Below are 26394 nucleotides of genomic sequence, written 5' to 3'. Positions count from 1 at the left end.
CAATCAAGGCTTGACTTTCAAGCATATTGGATCTTCAGCCTTCACGATTCAAGGCTCGACTTTCAGACATATTGTATCATCAACCCTTACGATTCGAGACTCGAGTTTCACACACATTGGGTCTTCAACCCTTACGATTGAAGGCTTGATATTAGACACATGTTGGATCTTCAGCCCTTACGATTGAAGGCTTGACATTTACACTTGTTGGTTATTCGGCCCCTACGATTGAAGGCTTGACTTTCACACATCTTTCATCCTAGTTTACTCGATCGAAGTGTGGAAAGTAGTTGAACCCATGATCTTTAGGTGTTCATGCGGTTCTCCGCCAGATGCCTTCCTTCCTTCATATGATGCCTCCCAAAGTATGTATGTAAGTAGGTCCCCCCCCCTCCCCCTCTCTTCTCTCTCTTTTTTCTACTACATCCTCATAACAATTGAAATTTTTGAACACAAAAAGCTCAAAGTAACAAAAGCTCATTTTCCTCCTCATTCTTCATTCTTCTTCTTCCATCTCTCTCTCTCTCTCTCTCTCTGTGTATGTCAAGGCTGTCATAGCAGAAGGAATTCCTGGAAACAACTCACAGAGGATAAAGGAAACAACAGAGAGAGGAGAAAAGAAAACAAAAAACAGAGGAGAAGCAAATTTATAAGGAAAAGGAAGAAAAACAGAGGAGGCCAAAAACAGAGGAGAAGGAACAGAGTAGAGTAGAATCTCTTTGAGGGTAAGGCAAGTTATGTCTGTGTTATTGATGGGGACCCCTCCTAGAAGAAGAGACATTCCTGAGATTTCCTCATCTGTGTCTTCCTCTTCGTCGTCTTCTTCCGATACCAAAACACACAACTCTTGTGAAGAAGAAAGAGGAGAAAGAGAAGGAGAAGGAGAAGGAGTGGCAGAAGGAGAAGAAGTAGCTGATTTGGAACAAGAAGAAATCATCGATGGAAAAGAAGAGTTTGTTGTGAGCCCCATTGTGCCCCTTAGAGATCAGCTAGAGAAAGATAAGGTGAGATTTAGTTCTCTCTTTTCCGTCTCTCTGTCCTCATCTGTGTATGGAACTGTTGATATTATATTTACCCACTAACATTAACTCCGTAATCACAACGAGCCTAATCAAGACCTCTTTCTATGTATGCAATGTATGTAGTCATATGCACATGTGTAACCATATGGTCTGCGTGTCTGAATTGCATACCATAAGTTTATGTATATGTGTATGTCTGTGTGTGTGAATCATGCCATATGTATACATGTAATGCTACATACATACATACATATATATGTGATTGTATGTATATCTGGCGAGGGAGAAGGAATGGTGTATGCAATGTATGTACTCATATGCATATGTGTAAACATATGTCTGCGTGTCTGAATGCACACCAGACGGTTATGTATATGTGTATGTCTGTGTGTGTGAATCATGTCATATGTATACATGTAATGATACATACATGCATATATATGTGCTTGTATGTGTATCTGGAGAGGGAGAAGGAATGGTGCATGTGTAACTGTGTGAGAGGGATTTAGCTAATCAGTCCTCAGTTGAGATGGCCATGTGGTTATTTTGGTTCACTGATGTGGCATGTAGTTTAAGAGAAGCAAAAAATGGTGTTGTCTGAAAGTAAGGATTTGAATCCATGAACTTATGTTGCTAGGCTAATTGCTTATCACTAGAGTAAGAGCAGAGAGAAATTGATGTTTCCAATGCAGGATGATGAAAGCTTACGAAGATGGAAGGAACAACTCTTGGGTAGCATTGTGCTTGATCCAGTAGAAGGTATAACATATATATGTGTGTGCTATTTTTCTAAAATTTACCATGTAAATGAAACAAAGAACAAAGTTTTTTATTTATTGCCATGGAATTTACACTATGCCTATTCCATGTGGTAATTGATCAATCGCTCTACCAGAGGGAGTAGAGCCGGAGGTACGAGTACTCGGTTTAAGCATCTTATCGAATGGGCGGCCAGACATCATTATCCCTCTTCCTCTTCCGCCAAAGTCCAAATCACACCTTTTTACTCTCAAAGAAGGAAGCGCCTACAATATCAAGTTCACATTCACTGTGCGCCGCAATATCGTGTCGGGACTCACGTATATTCATACTGTATGGAAGAATGGATTTAGAGGTATGCTATTTCAAAACAAATTATTCATGTTTGTGCTTCATATTTTGATTATTTGTAAATATTATCTTTGCTATGATCAGACTCATTGGGGATGTTTTATAGATGCAGTTGCACTTAATATGTGAAGACATTGTATAATGATTTTTGTTTTGGACTTTTTTCCAGTTGACAATACGAAGATCATGCTGGGAACATTTGGACCTCAATCTGAACCTTATACGTATGTGATGGAAGAGGAGATAACACCTTCAGGCATTCTTGCTCGAGGAAGTTATACTTCAAGAACCAGGGTAAGAAAACATAGCACCTTAATATCTTCTCTTCTCATCCAATAATACCTTAATAAGTGTTTGTGTCTCGCAGTTAGTTGATGACGATGGGCGGATCCATTTGGAGATTAACCACACGTTTGATATCCGTAAGGATTGGTAGACTATTTGCCCGACCAATTTTGGGCGACTTTGGAATCCAAGTGATAAAAAGACTCATAGTCATCAAAATTTCCACCAGCTTTCATAGTTTTTAAGTGGAGCATTTCTATAAAGATGATGGTGTTGATGTAATCAAGTTATGCAAAAGCCAAGGTTGTTATTAGGTAATATCTCCAAGAGTCTCGTGATTATTTGCATATATGCCCTTGTAGTATTCTCGTAGTCTGATGTTCTGTTGGTTGATCAAAATCTAATGTTACTTCTTATTTATGGATGCTAATGCTTAAAATCTCTTTGCTTTCTTAATTGAATGTCTTAATTTCTCTCTCTCCAGTTTGGTAGGTATATGGTCATGCGTATACAATCCCTTGTATCTTTAACATACGGGAACTTGAAAGAAATTGTTAGATTTTTCAATGTATATCGTGTTGATTGTCACTAAAGGATTTAATTTACAATTATACATGTTCGAATGAAAATGTATGTAAGGAGGAGAGCCTGTACATAATGTGGAATTGAGGTTGCCTACGGGAAGTGAGGAAAGTTTAAACCAATTGTATGAAAAAAGGCAGTCGATTGATAACTCCACATTGACCTTACAACAGCCATCGTGTTAAGGCTAGTTAACGTAAAGCCGTAACTCTTTTGGGGACAAAATACTGTTCTTATGGTTGAGCTGCGAGAACCTCCTCATTGTATTTGTTGTCTTGATTAATATAAAGGAGCCTCTCAGTGATCTAAAGCTAGTTGACATAAAGGTGTAACAATGCGGTGGACGAAAAACTTCCACCCGAGGTTTACTTCTCATCTAGGTATATATAGTTGCCAGAGAATCAAAACCTATTTCCTTTTCGTGCAACCATGCACTTAGCCACATACCATTTGTCTTTCATAGGGACATGCTCTTGGCTGATGCACGATGTATGTGTTCACTTCATATTTTAGATTGTAGAATGATGCAAACATCAAGTGTTTCTTATGTGATACCGAAAACTCATCCTTCAATATTCGCAGATGAACCTTACAAAATTACTTATTTCTTTCAAATGTCCTCTTTATCATGCCATCTGTATTTGACATAGACGCCATATTACGTGCAAAGCACAAACAAGGTGCACGTAGTAGTTTTTTTAATGAATTCATGAATTATAAATTGACAATCAAAATAGTGCGGCTAAAGAAGAAAGAAGAGAGGGCTTAGCTAATCATAATGAAACAAATGAAGCAAACAAACACTTGACAACCCGAAAATACCAAAATTTTAAAATACTCCATCATGAAATTCAGGCTTTACAATAACTTTTCAAAATGCAGCTTAGTTAGGGGATGGTAAAAAGGTTTGTGGCAAAAAATAGTTGGAGACGTAGGACATCGGGTTATGATTTGATGTCTTATCAATTAACTTCCTTACATTGGCACGAAATCATGTTGTTTTACAAATATCCATAAAGTCATTATCACACCAACAATGTTTAGAAATATGAAACCCAAAGCTCGACGTACAATTTTATATATCCCATTATCAATAAACTCAAATGCAAACAGTATATCGCCCAAAGTAACAAAATTACCTTGCCATCTGATATTTTTATGGTGTCCTTTCACCTTTAATATCAAAGTTACGACTAGACAATACAACTATTACAATAGTATCAGTCATTGTTTATTTTTGAAGGTTGTGATGCCCCGGGTTTTATCCTTGTTGGGATAGTTATTTTTTTAGAATTATGTGAATGAAAGTTTACCTTGGAACTTGTCCTTTGACACAAGAAGGGGATCCTCAATATTAACGATATCAATCAATCAATCAATATATGTATTGTTTGATGTTATGTGTATACCATACACACAAACATTTATTTCAAAACGCATTTAACATAAAATGAGGAAACTTATGTCTAATGCATTGATTCATAACCTTGTATGTTTTTACTTACAACATTTGTGGTCTTTAAGAAACAATCATGTGAAGCTATTTGCATGTTTTGAGTTATGTAACGAGAATCTTCATAAGAAAAAGTATTAATGAAAAGTATTGATATCTTAGCGGAGGTAGTACTTTCAGTGCTCGATAACTATGTTATAGGTTATTTTCTACTAACATGTAACAAAATTAAAGCGTAGTTGTTTTTTGATGAAATCTGAGCACTTAATCTCACATCAAAAGAAATGGAAGTCATTCTTTCAAGGAGGGTGAATATTTTGTCGCCTTACAAAAAAGAAAAGTGAACTTGAGTCTTGAAGATGAGCATATACATCAATTCTATTAGACCTATCAATGCTTTTTTTAGTAGAAGAACATAATGAAGTCACGGATTTAGGGTGATATGTTGGTGTACAAACACATTTTATATGATCATTAAAAGACATTAAAGGATAAGGCATGCGGCGTAGCAAAGTCCTTCAAGCATTCAAATCAATTCAAAATTTCCCATTCCCAAGGTGTTGGAAATTAGCTTTTGAAAAAGTTGTATATTAATGTTTCATTTTCCACTAATAATAAAAGTGAACAATGTCAATCAAGATTCAAGCATGTTTACTTGGTTTAGATCCTCATACATCTCCAAAATCCTTGATAGAGTAAGTTTTGGGAGTTGATAACTTCACCATCTTCACTTTAAGGTAGAAGAGGGGGTGGGGTGGGTGTAAATGCTGAGATAGGTTTGACAAATTGAAATTGCAAAACTTACGGAAAAAAGCTTTGCCACTTTGTTGGTTTGTTGTAAAAGGTGAAATAGTTAATGGAGACTTTAGGTAATACATATGATGAACTTTTCGAAACTGTACTTTCAAGATAAAAACAAGGCGACACATGCGTGTGCCCCCTGAAGAATCGAGATGAATAAGAGAGAGAGAGAGAGAGAGAGAGAGAGAGAGAGAGAGAGAGAGAGAGAGAGTCGAGAAGGAAAGAGACACTAATAAAAGATAGACGCCATCAATCTTTGTCTTTCAATGATTTTTGAGAGAAAATGTTTAATGAACAAGATTGGGATCATTATAGAGTCAAGGAAGAAAGGGAAATGTACACATCATTAAATATCGGGGAAATGGTTGTATGGATGTTGGAAACAAGAGAGAAAAAAGGAAAGAAAATGTATTTTTTTTCCCCCCCTTAAGAAGGTTTGCAACTTCATGGACGTTCGGTAGTATCTCTCTTTGGATTATCTCTTGTGTTTTGCTTTGCGGGAAATGAGAGGATTCAAATAAAAATGACGAGAATGTTCATTAATAGTGAGGTTATAAGTGACATCAATTTAAGACATAACTATTTGCTTATGGTTAGGACCTGTCAAGTTTGACCCAAATATAATGATGCTTTTAATTTTGAGTTTTTGATTTCGCCTATAATAGTATAGATATATGTTGCTACGTTTTCATTATAAAAAATGTGTAAGAAGAGTTTGTTTTTATTTGCAAGAGTCAAAATTTGAACTATGGATGCCCATCCTACAAAAGCCAACCTTACTTGTTTAGCACGGTTACTAAACGTGATCAAGTTATGATGCACACATTTATTCCATATTCATAGGTGTTTCAAACATAAAACAAACATGTATGAGCTGAAGACAAGTAGATTTTTTATTATATTTACAATCACGTTCTAATTAACTAATTAATAAATAATAATATTTAGTTGTATGTATGATTACTATTATAAAAAGGGGGTGTGAATTTGTGTGGGTGTGTGCACACGTGTGTGTGAATGATTCAATCCAGTCATCTAGGTATGGAGGGACGATTCGATGAGTCATGGGGGTATCTACCTTGACGTCAACACTATGCTTGTTAAATATTGTCATATTCTATGATCAAAAAATTTGAGTTGAATTTCTCAATTGAACTTTTTTGGCCACATAGTCAATCATTGGTGGAAGAAGAACTACAACACCTCGAGGCATTGAACTTTGGATCAGCCTAGTTATCTACACTACTAGATGGGGGTATTGCTTGTCATTCAATACTAGAAATGTAGGTTCACGAGACATGGAGAGTCGAGACATTACATTATGCATGCAATGAAAATAAATGGACATCGGAAGTTTTTACTCTTGTATTGTAGCAAAACTCGGGTGTTTTTCCTTATTCCAACCTATTCCAAAAGCATTTCTTTTTTCACATGTGTGCATTTTGAAGTATATTGCAATTTGCACCCATTAACTCTTGAAAGAAAACAACATAACTTCCTCAGAAATGAGCTTTGATAAACACTCTCTATGCACCTCTCAAGCACTTTTAAACGAATTGGTTTATCATAAGGTGTCAATGGTCATCATAAATCCCAGTTACTTTCTTGAATCTAAAAGGTATTTTTATCTATCATGCTTTCCTTACAAGGTCATTTGAGGTTACAATTCAGATTTGTTTATCTTTTATTATTTATATATCTTTTCAGATTTTCTAACTATTTTCCAAGAAATTATACAAAGTATACCCAAAGCTTTTGTCAAATCTGAATATTGTACATCAAAACATCCCAAAGGTTAGTAAGTTCAAAATGTCAAAACTCATCTCTCATGACAAAAACCACTTCCAAATATATCGTGCTTCTTAGTTTAAGAGCAAAGTTAAAACAAATCGTAAGGTTCATTGTTTCCATTCTTATGACATACTATAATTCCATTTCAATGTGATGTCATCCAAGTGCAAGAAGTAGAAGCATGCATGGATGGTATCTTGTCTCTTAACTTGGAAGTAGAAGCATGCATGGATTTTCTTAAAGGCGATCAAGTGTACGATATACTTTGTTGGGTGCCAAATAACATGGCGATTGGCTTTGATGGTCATGTAGTTGATTTGTGTTTGTGGTTCACCATCCTGTTTGGCCCATTTGTTACATAGCACAAGCATTCCATCTACGATAACCAAGCACATCATGACCAAGTATTCTCCATATTTTTTCAAGCACACACATATGCTTGGGTGCATTATCTATGAGCCATGAACATTACATGGACATAATAAACATAAAAATAGGAACATTCTCAATGATTACCTCTTCAATGCCTTCTCAATGCATAACAGAAGCCACATACGAGAAATGGATCTTTCCAAAAATACCGATTTAGAGAGTTAAAAAAATACATTTTTAAAAATATTGGGAAGCCCATACTTGATAAATGATTGACCAGGGACATACCTGTCACCATAATTATGTGTAGAAAACATATAAATAAATGAAAAAGTTGCATTATAGAGGTTGGGGACGCGATTGTACAATGTAAACCTTGTTCCCCACAATACAACCTTCAACGTCTTGAGGACAACCTAACTTCTGTTCCAAGAAGAACCCGATCGTTGCCAATTGCTGTCCAAGCTTCTCTCTGAATGTAGAGTTAGTGGACAGCTCCATTTTACTATAATCAATGGTATGTCTCTTCACATTCCCATTGGCAACACCCCCTTCATCGACAATCATCTCCTCGCTAAAGTTAGCAAAGCTGCAAGTTTTCACACTACCGTTGAATTTGTCGACAGCTAAGCGCCATGCAGTGCCACGCGTACCAGAGGCGAGCGTCTCACCCAATCCCGATGCAATCTCCGCTGATACTATCTTCTCATTTCGATCGACTGGACTAACTGTGTGTAAAACAAAGGAAAGCTGCGGAGACAGGAGCTCTTGTATGAGAATAGCCATAGACGCATCTTCCTGAGCTATTTTGGCGAATCTTCTGCTAAGGATAGCTCTCCTTGTATACAGTGAAGCCCACACTTGTGCCACTGCCTTGCTAAAACCATCCACATCTGACGCTTTCACATTAGGTATGGATTCGTATAGCCCTGCTCCTGACATTCCAGCCAGATCTTCTACGTTTGCACTCGAGCGGACAATTAGACGAGCATCAAGAGGCATGCTTTCACATATATCCTTGACCAATGACAGTGGAAGCCTTTGTGATGCCACCACGTCATGAAGCTGTCTACACACATTGTCAAGCTCACCATCTTTAACTCCTGCAGACTCAGCTTTAGCCAGTAACTCATTGAACTTTAGGTTGTCTCCACTTGTCTGGAGAGCTGCTTCCATTGCGCCGAATGGTATCACTTTGCCTGCTGGAACATGAAATGCTGCAGGAACACCTTGTTCATTATATGCTGCAATAGAATTCTTAATTTAATGTTTCTAGATTCATGTCAATGAATATTGTTATTCAGAACTTTTAAATGTAAGAGAACAGGACTTTCCTTAATAGGACACTCGAAAAGTTAAAGACAAGGGATTCTCCTTAATAGACATACATGCACATGAGATATAGAGGAGGGTCTACATCCTCTATATCATGGAAGGAACATCTCTTGAACCATGTGAGTATACTATTTTTCTGAGACTAATAATCGAAACTTCTATTGGAAAACAGTAGGTAAAAAGGTATAGTTGCTACCATGTTTTGCTTGAAGAGAAAGCTGAGCTAGCTGACCACATGAATATGCCTTTGCACCACAAGTTAGGATTTCAGCATAGGAAAGATCTAGAACAGATCCATTAAAAGCTGGTACAACCTGAGGATGACACAAACTCATCAACGATGAGAGAGATGAAGCATATTTTATGAAGACTCAGAGTTTACCAAAATTTCACTACCTTTCTTTGTTGTACAGGTTTTATTGCAGTTACTACATCCTCACTAGTTTTCTCATGTGCTCTACTCACTCCTACATTACCACCATCGTCTCCCCTTGGCTCTTGTGAGGAAACAACAACGGAATCTGTACTAACTTCAAGCCTGGCCACAAATGTCAGCGTTTATTATGCAGCTACATATTGATCAGGAATACAGCAACATATATGCTCTCTTATACAACGGATTTACATACATCATAATAGGAACTGTACCTGATGTTTTTACCAATTAGACTTCGAAGGTTCGCTATCTTATCTTCGTCCTCACATGTTACAAAAACTACCTTTTCCTGTGAAAAAGTTATATTTAAAGCCACAAAACATGGTAAAACTGTATATACATACATAATTGAATAATTCACATGAAAAATTAGCCATCATTCAAGTTGATTACATATAGGGAAGGTATCACCAGGAAGAGGATTAAGCAAATCGTCTTCATGAGAATTCAATGGAGGGAGGAGCAAAACATATGAAAAGTACGAAAATAATTTAAGTTTATTCCACATAGACACCACATTCATTTTTCAACAATATACCTGTCTTGCACGTACACCTAAATGCGAGAGATGGGGAAGCTCCTGTAGAAGAATGACTCCTTGAACATTCTCCCCGGAAGCTTTGACCTGCAAATAAAATTTTCTTTACTTTTGTCCCATTTGTGAAAGAAATGCAAAGAGGGTGCAAGAAAATTATGTTAAGCTTCCTAGATAACATAATTTACCTCTTCATCACCATCGGCCTCTTTAACAAGCAAAATGATTGGTCCAGATAGAGAAGATAGGGATTCGGGAATGATTCTGTCCACCTGAATGAGCACCGTAAGGAAGAATAGCAATCAAAACCCATATGTATTATCAACATGTGCATATTCATTATTCTTTATTCACGCTGGTGTAAAATTGGTCTCCAAGATTGATATCCTCAATTGGAGGCTGCATACTGATCCTCAATTTCATCATAAACATGAAGATTTACGTTTTAGGAGGGACAGGGAAGGTTATTCCTGATTCCATGATGTCTTGGTGTTTATTTTGAGTAAACCCTGGATAATTGAGGATGCTTAATGTTCATTCAAGTAGATTCCCAAACAAAGATTCGAATCTTTAAACTCTTGATGAGATGCTAGGATTGAAATTCCATCAAAATGCAAAATACTTTGACACTTACTACCAAATGCTAATGGAAGGATAATACAAACCTCAATCAAAGTTCCGACAGCTTCACCTGATACTAGAGGATCCCAGCCCTCTTCACCTGCAACTGTTCTTGCTGCTTTTAATAGGAGACTGCAGAGTTTTGAAAGCTGAAATACTACACTGGATAAAATAATGCCCAAGATATAGAGGATTATTAGATAATAACCTGGTTAAGCAAATATCATGCTCTAAAGTGATTCAAAGATGCAATAATCAACTACTTCAGTCAGACATGAAAATGAGTTATTTTAAGCATGTTGAATTCAAATCTGTTGGAACATAACAATTATCACTAATGCTGTTTGCTAGGAAAAGTGAATATAATCAAATAGCTAATAGATCACCTCAATACAGAAACTGGGGGTCTTTGGAAAATGGGGAAAAATGCAAGATTCAGAATAATGCTGTTTATCTAATAAAAATATAACTGGACATCTTGGGTATTGAACTCAAGAAGTTTGCATCCAACCCATCAGAAATTTCATCAAGACATGAAAAACGAAAATGCATCGAGGAGAAAAACTTCTACCTTGCACGGATTTCCGCTTCAGTGTAGCATCTAATTGTATTTTCTGGGATACCAAGTGCCGTCCCAAGTTTCTATCACAAAAGATGAAATTAAGATTACAGTTTAGCCACCTCAGTGACACAAAATGGTCTTTATAAAAGAGAAACCTCCTTGTATCGTTTTTAGTGGCCAAGAGTGCATTGCAATGTTTGGACATAAGCAACAACAAAACTACTAGAGTTTCCAAATCTCATTAACCTCTGTGTTAACTTTGCGTCTCAAATGTTTTCTTCATATAGAAAGATATCGTCCATCAACATGACTGAGTAGATAGGATTTTTGTGTATTGGCTGTAATCACAAAAACTACACAGCCCTACATGTCATCGATCTCATTTTCCTGGACATAATATGGACAATTTAAATTTACTGAGATGAAACCATGCACTTCATCAGAGTAAATTTAAAACATCCATATTAGGTACTGGAAATTTTTTGGCGACTATAGTTCTGTTTGCACAAGATTTGTAAAGACTGACCTCAACATTCTTTGGGTAAATCTGCAATAATAAATCAGAAAATGTTTCAGAAAGTCTTCTCGCTCTTTCAATGGTTGCTTTAACTCTAAGGGCCCATATTCTAATACCATCTTCATTTCCTGTCATTGCCAAAAAAGATACAATAAACAATCAAGTTAGTGCTGATATGCATATACTGCTTTCATTGACATTGTAAAGTTTTTAAAACTAGAGCATGCCTTCTTTTTCAAAAATCCCAGCTGACTGCCAAGCTATGATCTCATTTTCAATTGCCATACATTCTTCCCGCTTAAATCCAGAAAGTCCTAACTGGCGAATACCAAGGACAATAGCTCCAAAAGGATGGTTCCACGACTCCACTTTCTTTAAGCGAGCTTTCTGTGCTAGCATAGCTGAGCCACCCATTTCGTCGAGGGTGTTGGAAAACCTATAGAAATGAATGTGAACACCAAACATTATCACAAGATGCATGTGGTCACTGGTCCTCACAGACCTATTGGTACTCTCTGAAAGACTCCAGTCCAATATGGCCAGGAATGTTTTAACATATTCCAAGTTCTTAAATCATGACATAGAGAATATCGCATTTCATTCCTAATCTAAACTTTAATCTCTCTTTAAAATCTTTTATTTTAACCGATTTGGTCTAGCGTATTGATAAATATATAGAAATAAATATGACCAAACAAGTGGTCCTTGATCATCACAGACCTATCAGTGCTCTCTGAAAGCTCCCAACCTGATATGGCAGGCATGTCTTTAAAAATTTCAAGTTCATGAAACACGAAATACAGAATATTGTGTTTCAGTTCTAATCTAAAAATAAACTCACTAAAATCTTTTGTATCAACTATCCTGATAAACCAGAAAGACTGCACCATGAACTAAACCCATGAAAAAGGTCAAATGAAATCCAATGTATTGGGTACAGTGGTTTTGTTTAGATTGTCATATTCAATCTTGATTGCACACAGAGTATGTGAAACAACAATGCAAATAGTATATGCAAGTTTAACTGGTAAGTTAGGAATTGCTATCTTTTGTATTGTTAACATGGTTGGATAGACCATGGTTTGGATTCTAATGAACACATTTTTTATCTTTGATGGTGGTTAAATAGATTGTGTTAGTAGGTTCTATATACAACCTTCAAACTTCAGACATTTGATATGTCAAATGAAAGAAAGAAAGATATAGTAATGTCTTATAAGAGGCCAAAATGGCCTATGTGTTTGAACAAGGCATTATACCTTAAAATGCTGTTTTGCCTTTGACCAAACAAACCAATAAATGTTAATAGAAACTAGTAGCGCTGCCTAAGTAGATGGACTGAAATGTTTGCCTCCAACATGAGGTGACCCAATGTGATGTATGTGTAGTCCTATGCATGAGGTATGAAAATATTAACCACACACAAGTTTTTGAAAATGATAATCATAAAAATCAATAGCTTTTCTAAGGATTTCTATACAAATTTCACCCATAAACAATGTAAATCAACTACCAATCACGTTTCTAGTAAAGAATACCTTCAAAGTACTGTTTGATTAACAAAATAAGAAATATCTACCATGAGGTATGCTTTGGACTTGAAGCTGTATTCGGAAAGATGCTTTCCTATTCCTCAGGAAACCAAAGGCCAGTTTCCTTGAGTTCCAAATTGCCTAAAATCATTGATTTTTATGCACGAAAGAATAATCTAAATAATTCCTTGAGAACTTCAAACCATACACAAGGATGCTTTACAAGAATCAAGAATATGAGTCAAAATTAACTCAGATTTATAGGTTTTGGAAATGCAAAGGGCCTCCTATTCCATGAGTTCCAAATTAGCTAAAATATAATTTTCAGCAAGAGAGCTCAAGTACTTTCAACCACAGACATGGATACTTTCAAGAACCAAGAATACCTGCTCAAGAGCACAAAGAGGTACTCCTCTAAGCCAATCTCACAGAGCCTCCACTAAACATCAACAACCAAGCAGGTAAGAAATTTGAGAATTATTCAGATAAATGCAATAGTGCATATTTATATTTATATATATAAGAAACAAAATGGCATTCTTTGAGATTATATATATGATATAAAAAGTCATATGACATTGTGAAAATGTTTGCAGGAATATACCTTTTGGCGCATTGCAATAGCTTCATCAGAAGCATCATTTCGAAGCCCATTCTCAAGTCCCTTTACCAAACCAGCTCGTAGACCAGTTAAGGCATGCATAGTTCCAATAAGGGCATCAGTTCCAGTGGGGTTTCCAATCTCATCTAGTCTCTGTTGCAAAGAAAAAGAAGTTTCTCCCTCTCTTCCCCTCTGTTCCTTATTATAGGTTTTGTATAAACGGTACCAGAAGTGTATCAGAATTACTAACTGGTCCAAAATGGTTCAACTACTAGAAAGCAAAACTTAGAAAGAAAGTTGATTAAAAAGAGATATTGAGGGGAGAGGGAGTTAGCACATACGCTAACAAATATCAGCCTTCTAAGTAGGAAGAAGACTAAGAAGTAGTCTAGCTGTGATTAAGAGCTGAGTGGGTTGTGTACACCGTCCTGATTATTGGACAAAGATTAGTTGAGGTTCTTAATTCCCTTTTGGTGTCTGTAAAATGATCAATCAACCCCTATAAATGACCCCAATCCCCTCAATAGCTTAGGTAGGTCAAAAGATGCTATTTTTGGTTGCCCCATAGCATTGTTCGGCTACAAAAATGAGCACTTTTGGTCCAGGTAGGTCTCGAAACCATGGCTCTCATGTTATCAGTAGGAAGCTTCAACCGATGGAGCTAGCATGAGATGTCTTTGTTTACAATTCCGTTCTCTATTTCTATGAAATGATCCTCTTCATCCACCCCTTTTAACTTGACAAGGAACCCTCCTCAGCCTGAGTGCCGAACATGACATGACATTCGCCCCTGCCAAACTTGCACGTCCTCTGGTATGTGGCAATATCTGGAGAAGATTGAGTGCTTCTACTAATTTTAGTTTTTGAACTACAAGCATTGCTTTATTTTCTTGTTGTTCTTATTTTATTAATGATCTTTATTCATACTTTGTCCCTTCATATACCCCTGCATTTAATTTGGTCCATCACACCCAGTCTATTCATAAAATCCAGGCAGACCACCTAGTCGACCAAGCCTTGTTAGTCCTCCTTTGTTTAGTGGATGTATCAATATCTCTACTCCGACAACCCTTCAAATTGGAAGGTTGTAACTTCTACCCTTTAACAAGAAGCAATTGGTCTTGGGTCAAGTATCTTTAGGGACATCCCTTTTACTTTTTTCCCAAACCACTTCAATTTATCCTCCTCTTTTGGTTTCCCGATTTATTTATGACCTGAACTCCAAGTGATTTTAGTAACATTATATGGACCACCCCAAGTCGACAAAGCCCAAATTCCTGATCCGCCTGATTCCTCTTCCATAAATGAGAAGTATGACGCTCTGAGAACTTCACTTCACTGAGAAGTATGACGCTCTGAGAACTTCTACCATGTCGGTGTTTCTCTGACCTAGTTCATCAGAATTTATCTTCTTTACTTCACGATCCTTCTCATGTTGTGTTTGTCCTCATTTAGGTCTTTCTTTTCAATTTTTGTGCCACTGACCACTTTTCTAGTTGAGGCATTTGATAGCTTGGGCACAAAGCTTGAAGTATCAGCGAGATATTTTGACGGTGCTCATGTTGGGCAATCATAACTTGTTGGATTTTATATTCTCACGTCGGCCAATATTGAAATTTTGACCCAAATCTTTGCCTCATCTATCTTAAAGACTGTTGGTTGTATTGCATGGTCCTGACTTATGACTCCTGACCATTGGCTTATGCCCCCTGACCATTGCCTTCTATTCTCATGGTGGTTGCATGCCAATTTCACTTCATTCCATTTTACCTGAGGCTAGCAGGGCCTTCATCATCCTCTAAAAGAATTCCCAGTTCCATTCCGTCCTTCCGATTCACTGCATTTAGAAACAGTAGGACCTTGTCCCGCCCAGAAAACTCCAGATAAGCATGAAGTCCTTTCTTCACTTCCCAACATCCTTCACCACAGTCACTTTTTTTCTGGCCCACCATCCATTTGACAAAACTGTGTTGTGCCATCCTCGTATCATCAGGGGCAAACCCAATGAGCAAACCCCAATTAAACTCCACCCAAGTAGGGGGATGGTGTACAGTTCCACAATTTACACATGCATATACTTTGCACTCACTATTCACTATTGTAAACTATTTCAACAATCACATTAACACAATCTCTCTTCGTCTATGACCCATCTGGTTCTATTGATTTTCACACATGTACAAATACAATGTCATGTGACATGCACACACATAAAGAGTCCTAGATAGTTCAAATTTGGAAAGCTTGTACTGAATAATACCATCTTCTACAAGTATTTAAGTTTACATAAGAAAGTCTTTTGTTTTAAATATAGTGACTCGTATTGCCAGAATGACTTGGAACATAAGATCATAATCAATGAATGCACATAAAAGCTAGAGATTTTCTTTGCCTCCGGGTCTCCTTTCTGTTACATTATTAGGTGATTATAAACTTCGAGGAACTTCGATATGTTCACTGTTGTGTTAGCAAGCAATGTCCACAATTTTATGAATTATGTTTCCTAAGCCATCTCAAAAGTCAATAAAACTGGAACAGATACATAGTTGCCCTTAGGAGGAAAATCCTATAAAAAGAATAATAAAGGTATAGAATGGATCCATCCATCTGAAGTCACATATGACACAAACAAAATGTGATTGCATGCATCCTACTCCTTAGAAGCATATGTAGCTTCAGAAGATTGTACGTTGTCGGAGAGTTTGTGATTGGTATCTTGAACCACCAGCGTTATGAACAAGGAGAACTCTTAAAAGAAAGGGAGATAGATGAGCAAATACAAGAGATGGAATAGTGTAGGATCAAGGAAGCAGATTCCTTGAGAGTTGAAAAACCTTTACCAACAAGCTAGCTCGATTGATTGATTGATTGATTATTATATGAATATATTTTGACGCCTAGTTACTTCGTTTCCTTTTCCTAAAACAGGTATTCAAATAAGATTGTATGTGACGTATGAGAACATGTCTGTGAGAGTGCATATGCTGCATGCAATGTGCAATTGCCACTTGGCACTTGGTACACATGTGTTAATGTTTAATGCACACTCAACATCTTCAACCACACTTCTACTCTGTAAATCATTTACTACTTCATTCTTATCATTAATCACTATAGTGGCACCACTAGTTGACGCATACACATCTCCTTTACTTCTTCTAATCTCGGGATTTTGACTACACTTCAGGCCATCATAACCCCTTCCTGTAGAGGCCCGTTCTAGAAATCTTGGAGAAAGTCTTCAGATTCCTGCATTGGATGGTCGAGAAGGTGCTCTTTATTTCGCACATGGTTGGGTCAGATAGTAAGGAACTGAAATGATTTTCTTCCATCTTGCTTTTGATCATACGAATGCTGATCTGTTGTCTTATCACATTTGTCTCCATTCTTACTGGAGTGACGGCTCCTAGAATGACTAGGTAGAAAGATTTCTCTTGAACAAAGAAATTTTGATATATTGAAACATGCCCTACAGTTACTTTAATGTTGGAGCATGCTCTATATAGATCTTTAATTACACCTTTTGCCGCCAGGACTTTCCATCCATGGTTTTTCTCAATATGCTACTTCCCACGATTGTAAAAGTCAGACACATTATATTAATTTTGCAATCGTGGTGGATCAATGCGAGACATGATTCCATGACTTCCCCAACCTTGATCGAGGCCTCCTGCTCGAGCCCAATGTAGTGGCTTTTGTCTTTTTCTATATTGATATCTTTATCTGCACCCCTTACTCCAGCTAGTAATGCGCTTCCTTATCTGCATATTCTTGGAATTTATTTGCATTAAATCCCCCAGCTCCATTTGCTACTTGTCTTTTTCTTCAGATCACATCAATTATAACCTCGTCTTTTTCTTCAGATCACATCAATTATAACCTCATGAAATTCTTTCTTCATAATTCCTAACAATTCCTTGATAGTAAGCTCTACCTTAATATCAAGGATTTTACCTAACAATTCCTTGATAGTAAGCTCTACCTTAATATCAAGGATTCTAGTTTCTAAAATCTGTCTGTATGTCGACAGCAGTCTCTATGTCCGAAGCTAGCTTGAAAGATGGTGTTGCTTTTCGCGTTGACTTTTATTTCGCAACGACTTCCTTTGTTTCTCTTCTTTTTTGCTCTATAATTTCTGGTCTTTGATAAGGACCAACTTCATCCATTCTTTTTCTCTTCTCTTTTACTTGAAGATCATGGCTGTTCACCCCAATAAATTTTTGCTAACCTCATTAAAGTCTCTACTGGGCCATTCCACCCAATACTACTTCAGATCTCATTGCCAGAATTCCTTAAAGTCCTAAGGTCAGACCTTTCCTTTACTTGTATCAATCACCTTATTCTAGAAACCAGAACCAATATTAGGATCGCCTATCTTCAACCCAGACACTGCCGAGTAGTAAATTGCTTGTAACCTTTTGCCTCTGGTATTCTCCATTAACTTCTTCATTCCGCCTTTTCCAAAGTTGAATCAGAGGGGTTGTCAAGTTTCTAATAGATGAATCTATTACCCATCTTGATAGAAAATCAGATTTCCATCAAGATCTTCTTGATGACTCATGTAATGCTTGTGATGCTCGTGCTATCACACCATATGCATCAGCAGGTGAAGTTTTCATTGACTTAGAGCATTCAACTTTCTCCAACTTGACAACCCTCAATTGCAGATCTTTCATGCCTTTGATTAGCTTGTCACTTGGAGATTCTAATTCTTTTTCTTTTTGTTTCAGTCAACTCCTGTGTTGGACGATCTCTTGCAATAATTTTCTTTGATTTTTGCACATCGTCCTCCATCTGCAATCCCCTTCTTCAGAGTATATGAAAAGCCTCTGGGACCAGTTGGAGACAAGCTCAGTTGTGCTTATTTGATCTTCCATAAGAGCGCATTGTCCTCCATCTGCAATCCCCTTCTTCAAAGTATATGACAAGCCTCTCGGCCCAGTTGGAGACAAGCTCAGTTGTGCGCTAGATCTTTTCTAAATTATTTGTCCACTGTCAGCACTCTACTCAATTGAGCAGACCATGTGTCGCCCAATTGCACCTTTATTGGCCATTTCATACTTATATACCCCTGGAAATCTCATGATGTCTTCACCATGAATTCGGCAATCTTCTGCATAACGGATTGTACGAGCTGCACTTTGTTTTTATATAATTCAACTCATCATGGTCATCATGAAGTTGACCAAGTTCACATTGAAGCCCCTCTAAACCATTTCTACAATCGGATACTCTCCCTCACTAACGCTTCACGTCAGGTTCACTAAATTTTGTCATAGATTTCATGATTGGTGTGTAGAACCACCAGGGTTACGAACGAGGAGAGTTTGTAAAAGAAAGGGAGAGAGATGAGTATAGACGAGAGATGGACATAGTGCAGGATTAAAGAAGCAGAATTGAAAGGATGTTCTATTTAAATTGGGAATGCAAGATTTTATTTACCAAAGTTACAACATGCCACCCTAAGGATGACACTTTATATCTGTCAAGCTCCAACTCAGAACCCTTGACTTTGATCTTGAGAATTGAAAAACCTTCGCTGACCAGCTATAGCTTGCTTGATCGATTATTAGATGATTGTATTTTTATTGATGCTTAGATGCTTCGGTTCTTTCTCCTTAAATAGATGTTCAAATAAGAGTGCATGTGATGCATACGATGTGTGATTGCCACTTGGCGCACATGTGTTAACGTGTGATGCATGACAACCATGTTTACTCATCTGAATCAGCCTGTATGCAATACTGCATAAGACATAATTACAATGGTGTGAATATAGACTCCTAGAAATACTTGTCCTGATGGATCACACTTAGTGGTTGACATGGGAGGTTATCAATTCGAACCTCACAAATGACACTTGCAAACTATTTGAATTTGTTTTCATATCATGAAGCAACTGCTTCGTGACAATGTCCTCCTTTGATTCCACATTATGAATTCACTTGTAATTATTTGGGCATCACAAGCCAATAAAGCAACCAAAATATTCCTCCCAAAACCCACTCTATGGAACTCCCTAATATCTATGGGGGCATGAAGGACCATCAATGTGCAAAATGGCCCATCTGGCCTAGCCTCTTACAAATGTTGTCATGCTTGTCAATCTTGGAAAGTGAGCGACACTTCAGGCAGGGAATCCAACTATCTATAAGTACTAAGGCCCCTTATGTCCTTCAGCTAGTAAAAGACCCACTTCTATTTTCTCCAATAGAATGTATAGTCCAATTCTAGGAAAAGAATTTCTGAAGACATCTCAGAATAAAGCTTGACTATCATTCAACTCCACAATATAATATATAATGCTAGTCCCTTCAAATTACACTCCTCGATTTAAACACATTGTGATCAATCAATAATAAAGAAACAAAAATGCCTTCTATGGTTTAGAAAATTTTCCAGCACAGAAATATAATATATAATGCCAGTTCCTTCAAATACACACTCCCTGATTTAAACACATTATGATCCATCAATAATAAAGAAACAAAAATGCCTTCTATGGTTTAGAAAATTTTCCAGCACAGAAATATAATATATAATGCCAGTTCCTTCAAATACACACTCCCTGATTTAAACACATTATGATCCATCAATAATAAAGAAAAAAAATACCTTTTTATTGTTTAAAAAATTTTCCAGCATAGAAATAACTTGATCATCCAAAGAAGGCCGAATTGAGTCCAATTGTTCAGTTAAGCTACAAATGCCATTACTCGATAATGATTAGATAAAAGTACAAAAAGTATCTATTAAATTACAAAGCTTATAATAAAAGCATATATTTACAGTCCATCTTAGTGAGAGTGGATTTTTTTAATCGATTGATGCATATTGACGCTATAGCATCCCCAGTTTCGTCACCAGTTTCCAAGAGTAGGTATAGGTTCATATTTCAACAGTCAAGTAAACTAACATTACATGCACGAATCACCACATTCAGTTTCTATGACTTGTACTGAAAATGATGGGAAAACTCATCCTCGAAGAAGTCTAGGACTAAGTAAGATCAAGGTCTACCATGAATATATACATCTACAAGTATATATAGTATGGAAGATTGTCAAATTTAGCAAACAATCATGGAAAGATTGTCAATCTATTTAATTTATCTGAATGAACTATTATCTATTTAACTTCTTATTATTATGTAGATTCAACATCTAAGTTTCCATCAAAATATACTATACAGTTAGGCTTAAGTATGTATTAAAAATAATAAAACTTGAGGAAGAAAAGAATAGAGAACAATTATCATTATGAACAATTTATTGGGTATTGCAAAAACATTTTGAGTGAAAATTATGAGGGAATGGAAGTGATTGGCCTGTTATGACCACTCTCATGTCCAAAGCTTAGAATGTACCATATGCATTCCATTATCCATACACCCTCCTTCCAACTCAGGAATACATCATGCAGTTTTCCATATCCATGAGAATGGAGGAAACGCATGAATGATAGGACAAGTGCATATAAGGTATTCGTGTATTTTATCCAAGAGAAAATGATCATATTAAATCAACCATATGGATATGAAAGATGCTAACCTGCCAGCATTAAAAAAGTCTTTCAGCTCTCTAAAGAAAGTTTTGAACTCCTCGACAAAAGCTGCATTGTATTCTCCAGGCTTCTTTGTTATTCTTCCTAACATGAGCTCAGTTGCCACAAGATCCTCAGGACCAGCATTTCGATGCAGCTTATTTTGTATAGTATGCTTGATTTCTTGCTAAAAATTGATCAAACAAAAGGCACTCTCAATTAATAAATATCACATGATATATGAATAAATGGAAAGAATTGATCAGGTGATTTCAGACCTTCAAATCATGTGGAATATCATTCCTATGCGCAATGTCTCTAATTCGAGTTAATGGAACAGAGGCAGTGAACTCAGCTTTGAAAGATGGCAAGGATGGGTGAATCTTTCTAATCACAATGAGTTCCTGTGAGATAGAAATTTTAATCACAATAAGTTCCTCGCACTTGAAGATTGACACAAACTTGCAAAATCAGGTACTCATAACAGTTTGTTTTTGCATCAAATGCTCAAATTCAATCAAGCAACACTTCAAATTCTATCTCAAAGAAATTGAAAGTTATGAGTACATTAATGGATATATGTGGTGTATTGATGTAGTAGCCATTTAGTCACTTTATTTTTCATATTATTAATGCCCAAGGCGGTTATAATTCCCCCTCATGGACATTCAGATGATTGTGCTATCTTCACAGAAAGAAAGATACATTAAAATCTTCCCTTACGGGGCCAAACCAGCCTATGTAGCCATCCAGGAGATAACTTCTGAAAATGTTGTCTCATCTTGCACAAGACCATACCAAAATAAAAACAAATATATTAGCAAAACTTCCTAAGCTACCCTTGTTAACCCTCAAGAATTTGGCTAAGTACACAAACACCACAACATTCCATGCTTCTGAAAAAATCTAGAAATTCCCATTGTGGCAATACAAGGATTAGAAGTTACACACTTGAGGTAAGAGATCATTCTCAACAGCCATCCTTTCAAGCTCCCGAAATATACGCCTAGAAATTTCTGCATGTCGATTGGGCCTATGATGACCCCCATCTTCAAAGCACTGTATTTGGCCTGTATTTATCCACTGTAAAACATAAGATGAAAATGTGAGCCTGGCACCAACCTGGAAAGGCCCATAAATGAGTAGCTATAAATACTACCTTCAAATATATTGACATGTCAATGAGGGTGTTTAACCGGTTTTCTTTGATCAAGTCACCTGTTATCAAATTAATAACCACTTCCAGCTGCACACAAATTTATAAATTTTCATAATGATGAAAATAATAGTCTGATGAATTAAGTTTTCTTTTCTCAAAAGCATTATGTGAGTGAGTCTCTTCGTCCAAATATATCCATAAACCTACCTTCCGCCACCAATTACTTGCACTTTTATCTCCATCTACAAGGTAAAGGGCTGATCCTTCCAAGCCAGACACATCCCATTTACCTCTCTGCTCTCTGTTGTGCTCATTAGAACGCATAAATGAAATGTTCCTTCCTTGCCATTCTTGCACAAAGGTACTTGAAGTCTGAAAATCATCAGCCCCACTCTTTGCAGGTTCATCAGTTATAGAGATGCCTCCATTTGTTGATGATACTGCATTAAGTGGCATTTCTCTACTTTCAACAGATTTTTCCAGTCCTTGCATCGCATTTGCACTATCATTTTCATTCTCGCTTGTTCCAACTACTATTGTACCACCTTTGGTATCATTCCATTTAGAATGAAGTTCAAACGTGCTTCCCTTTGGTAGTTCTAGAGCTCTGTTAGGACCATCTTCCCAGATCAAGTCTTCATTTTCAAGAACAATAACAAATTTGAACTCTATTTTCTCATCGGTATCAATTTCTAAATCAACGAACCATCCTGACTCAGACCATTCCATTGGTATTGTCTTTTTCCAGGTGCCCATGGATGGGGATGAGCCAAGCAATGCATGTTGCTGACCAAACTCCACTTGATGATCCAATCTCAACTTTACCTTCACTTTAGTTGAATTGCAACGAATATTTAGAGTTGAATCCCTATATCCGAAAGGTAGTAATCATTTGAATATAATCCATAGAACTAAGAAACATGGATTACATCAGGATCAAATTCTCACACACATACAGAAAATCCTTTCAATATAATTTTATGATGTCAGGAATGGTCAACAATTTGCTTATGAACCAACTCATCCTTGTCAAGCAAGATTTTTATATGCAATGGAAAAATATGAAATCTTCAAATTTTAGATTCGGAAACAAGAAATTAGGAAAATATATCACGAATTGTAATGTGGCTGCACTAATACATAAGCCTTCAAATGGGGAATAATGAGATGAAATCATAAATCAAAATTGCAATTACTAGCTTTATTTCTATGCTATCATCATGACTTTTCCTAATAGGATTCTTGAAATAAGAAATAAAAAACATCCAGAGGTGCTTGATTTGCAAAGGATTATGAAGTGGAGTGATACTTTTGAGTAATACTTTCAAATATTTGAATGCTACTCAACTCCACAACCTTTGAGAGATACTAATGGAAAACCTCACAGTGAGTTGAAAACCACAAAGAATATTTACAGCATCTCAGGTTAGAATTAGAAATAAGAAAATAATAGAGCATAAATATGCCCACCAAGATCATGAGAAACATAGCAAACATAAAGGGATCGTTGAGGGAAAATCTAAATAAACGATAAAGCAGCAACATTTGCATTCCATACTATTTTTAAACTGCAGATTTCAAGAAGTCAATTCGTTTTCTGCGCCAAGAAATGGATATGTATTATTTAAGATGTCAAGGACCCTCCCAATGTGCGGCATACATAAATGCTCAAGCTTCAGAAAACGCCTTTTTTATTGCAGATTTTTTGCCAAAATTCACTCTTGCCAAGCACACAATGATAAGAAAATAAAAAAAATCTCAGGATTATGATATTGCAGCACGAATTTCTATATAAATCCCAAATGTACAAGTCTTTCATAACAAGCCCAAAAAAAACAAAGTACTAGTTAGAAATAACATAAACATTGATTATATGAAGAGAACTTGGTACACCTTGGCATTATAATTGCTAAGCATAGACTACATTTAGCATATCAAAATTTTCAAAAAAACATGCAAAAAAGAGCAAACATCAAGCTTTTATGGTGTCGCAGTGCCATATACTTTCAAGTTACATGAAATTATATACCAAAATTTGAAAATTTAGAAAAATGTTCATTATATTTTGATCTACATTATCCTTCCCAAGATGAATTAATGAAATGGGACAACACATTCACGAAATAGCAAAATCTGAGAAGATTATTAGGAAGAATTATATATTAAAATTGTAGATTCAACACAATGTTTACACGGTTACTATTTACATTATAATCCTGAGAAGATTTGAGAAACAGATACATGTTACTTGCCTCATTGGACAGGGTTACACCTTTTAAGAGAATACCATCACTCGTGCAAATACTACTGGTGGAACAAATCATACATGATAATGCCCCAAAAAATGCATGCATTATTATTATTCATGTTCAAACATTAGTGTTGACAATTCCATTGTTTATCAATGCTTTGCACACCCATTTATCAACGAGTCTTGTGAGAAGTGGGGACATTCAGAGAAAATTAATCAGTCAATGGTTTGCAAAAGTATGAATTGATTTCGAGCCATTAGATCAATGCTTTGGACACATCTAATCAAGATTTCCTGTGAGAAATAGAAATTATTGCACAATCAATCCACAGCCTTAATCCATAGTTTGAATGCTAATAAATCAGGATTGCTTGTGGGGAATGGAAACGGCTAAAATCTTAGTCAATGAAAATTTTGCACACCCATCAATCAAGATCTTCTTATGAGAAATTGGAAAAAACTTGGAACGTGAAATCATAACCATTGATCAATCATTCTTGCAAATATAGTAACTAGTTCATACACATGAGTCAAGATTTTCTCGTGAATTTGAATAATTAATTACATTCCTTTAACCAAACACTGTGAAACCCCAAGGCTTCTTGTGAGATTTGATGAACAATATCCGAACACATCCATTGATCAAGATTTCGTGAGAAATCAAATGAAAATTATTCAATCATCAATCAAGAAATATTCTGCACCCATAAAACAATGTTTTGCACTCATGTAATCAAGATTCTCCTAAGGTTCCATGGAAAACATTTGATCAAGATCAATGCAAAGTCTATCATAATCAATGTTTTTCATAGGTTTTCTATGAGATCCAATCATTCATCAATTTAACGCACAATAATCAACCAATGTATTTCACACCCATCAACACTAACAATAAACAAATTCTTTGCAAATTCATTAATCGAGATTTTCTTGTGAAGATTCAGACCAACGTAATTCATACCCCTCAATATCAGGATTTTTATGAGATTCATTCATCCATCAGTTTAAAATCCAATAGTCAACCATTTTTGCACATCCATTTATCAAGATTTTCTTGTGAGGTTCAATCAGGTTTGAAGCCCAATAACCAACCAATGTATTTCAACCCATCAATATCAAGATTGTTTTTCGACATTCAGCCATCAATCAATGTAAAACCCAACAATCGAACGATATTTTATAGTGAAATACAATGGAAAATGTATTGAATCATCAACAAGACAATGTCAATGCCTACAAAATGGATGCATCGATTACCTTATACATTTTCGCCTCAGGTGTGACAATTTTACAGATTTGGGTAATTTCTGTACCCTGAGATGTCCTTGTTGTAATCCTGAGAAAGCTCTAAGGGGGAGACCTCCACACTGATGACCTATTCCAGAAGAAGAAGAAGAAGAAGAAGAAGAAAGAATCGTCGTGACGGGTAGCTCTGCAGCAGACCTAGTAGTGCTGATCAGAGAAGAAGAGCTCTGATGAGCCATTGTCAAGCACCCGAGAAGCAAAAGAGGAACACAAAAAATCTCTCTCTCACTCACACACACATGTCACACACTCACACTCACACTAACACTCAGCACTAGAGAAGAACTGTGAAAAGAGAGGAAAACAAAAATGCAAAAGAATCAAGGGTCAAGGATAATAATAGATGGAAGAAAACAAAAAACAAAAAAGAGATGTGTAGATTCTTATGTATGTATTATCTTCGCTCGAGCAAAGTGAAGCATTTTCGCGCTCTATCCAAAAAAATTGGATTCCGGTAGCATCGTGATTCAGATTGGTCAAGGACAATAGTGTGTGTAGGGATAAGTTGGATTGAACATATATACATATATATATGGAAACCAAACATCATGTTGTAATTGAATGTGCAACCACTTGCACTAA

General features: G+C 36.4%; 2 protein-coding genes across 3 annotated transcripts; one reads left to right on the top strand and one right to left on the bottom strand.

The window, feature by feature from the left end:
- Positions 1-511: 511 nt before the first annotated feature.
- LOC147865623 (rho GDP-dissociation inhibitor 1-like) lies at positions 512-2873 on the top strand. The gene is made up of 5 exons (XM_087318477.1): positions 512-1004; positions 1715-1781; positions 1918-2136; positions 2302-2426; positions 2500-2873. The coding sequence occupies exons 1-5, from the start codon at positions 738-740 to the stop codon at positions 2566-2568; spliced, it is 747 nt and encodes a 248-aa protein (XP_087174603.1). The 5' UTR covers positions 512-737; the 3' UTR covers positions 2569-2873.
- A 4834-nt stretch (positions 2874-7707) lies between these two features.
- Positions 7708-26078, bottom strand: PWD (chloroplastidic phosphoglucan, water dikinase (ATGWD3)). Of its 2 annotated transcripts, none has more exons than XM_087318478.1 (19): positions 25765-26078; positions 22464-23124; positions 22257-22343; positions 22049-22180; positions 21376-21501; positions 21106-21284; positions 20171-20255; positions 13559-13708; positions 13341-13393; positions 11650-11858; positions 11432-11550; positions 10915-10985; positions 10388-10505; positions 9911-9994; positions 9726-9812; positions 9400-9476; positions 9148-9289; positions 8948-9065; positions 7708-8660 (listed from the first exon to the last, which is right to left on the bottom strand). In XM_087318478.1, exons 1-19 carry the CDS (start codon positions 25989-25991, stop codon positions 7756-7758), a joined length of 3630 nt encoding a protein of 1209 aa, XP_087174604.1. In that variant the 5' UTR covers positions 25992-26078; the 3' UTR covers positions 7708-7755. The 2 variants fall into 2 exon arrangements, with proteins under 2 accessions (XP_087174604.1, XP_087174605.1); XM_087318479.1 differs by having other exon boundaries at positions 7708-8633.
- Between the last annotated feature and the right edge of the window lie 316 nt (positions 26079-26394).

The sequence above is a fragment of the Azolla caroliniana genome, unplaced genomic scaffold, assembly GCF_043228905.1.
Source record: "Azolla caroliniana isolate FFs.n. ecotype wild unplaced genomic scaffold, voAzoCaro1.0.p SCAF_4, whole genome shotgun sequence".
NCBI lineage: Eukaryota > Viridiplantae > Streptophyta > Polypodiopsida > Salviniales > Salviniaceae > Azolla > Azolla caroliniana.
The sequence above is the reverse complement of the archived record's forward strand: the minus strand, read 5'-3'. Positions and strand labels throughout refer to the sequence as shown.

Coding starts and splice junctions, on each gene's coding strand:
- LOC147865623 (XM_087318477.1), top strand. CDS start 738: ATGTCTGTGTTATTGATGGGGACCCCTCCTAGAAGAAGAGACATTCCT. Junction 1,005..1,714: donor ATCAGCTAGAGAAAGATAAG/GTGAGATTTAGT, acceptor TTTCCAATGCAG/GATGATGAAAGCTTACGAAG. Junction 1,782..1,917: donor TGTGCTTGATCCAGTAGAAG/GTATAACATATA, acceptor TCGCTCTACCAG/AGGGAGTAGAGCCGGAGGTA.
- PWD (XM_087318478.1), bottom strand. CDS start 25,991: ATGGCTCATCAGAGCTCTTCTTCTCTGATCAGCACTACTAGGTCTGCT. Junction 23,125..25,764: donor CTGAGGCGAAAATGTATAAG/GTAATCGATGCA, acceptor TTTCGGATATAG/GGATTCAACTCTAAATATTC. Junction 8,661..8,947: donor TTCTCTTCAAGCAAAACATG/GTAGCAACTATA, acceptor ATTCTATTGCAG/CATATAATGAACAAGGTGTT.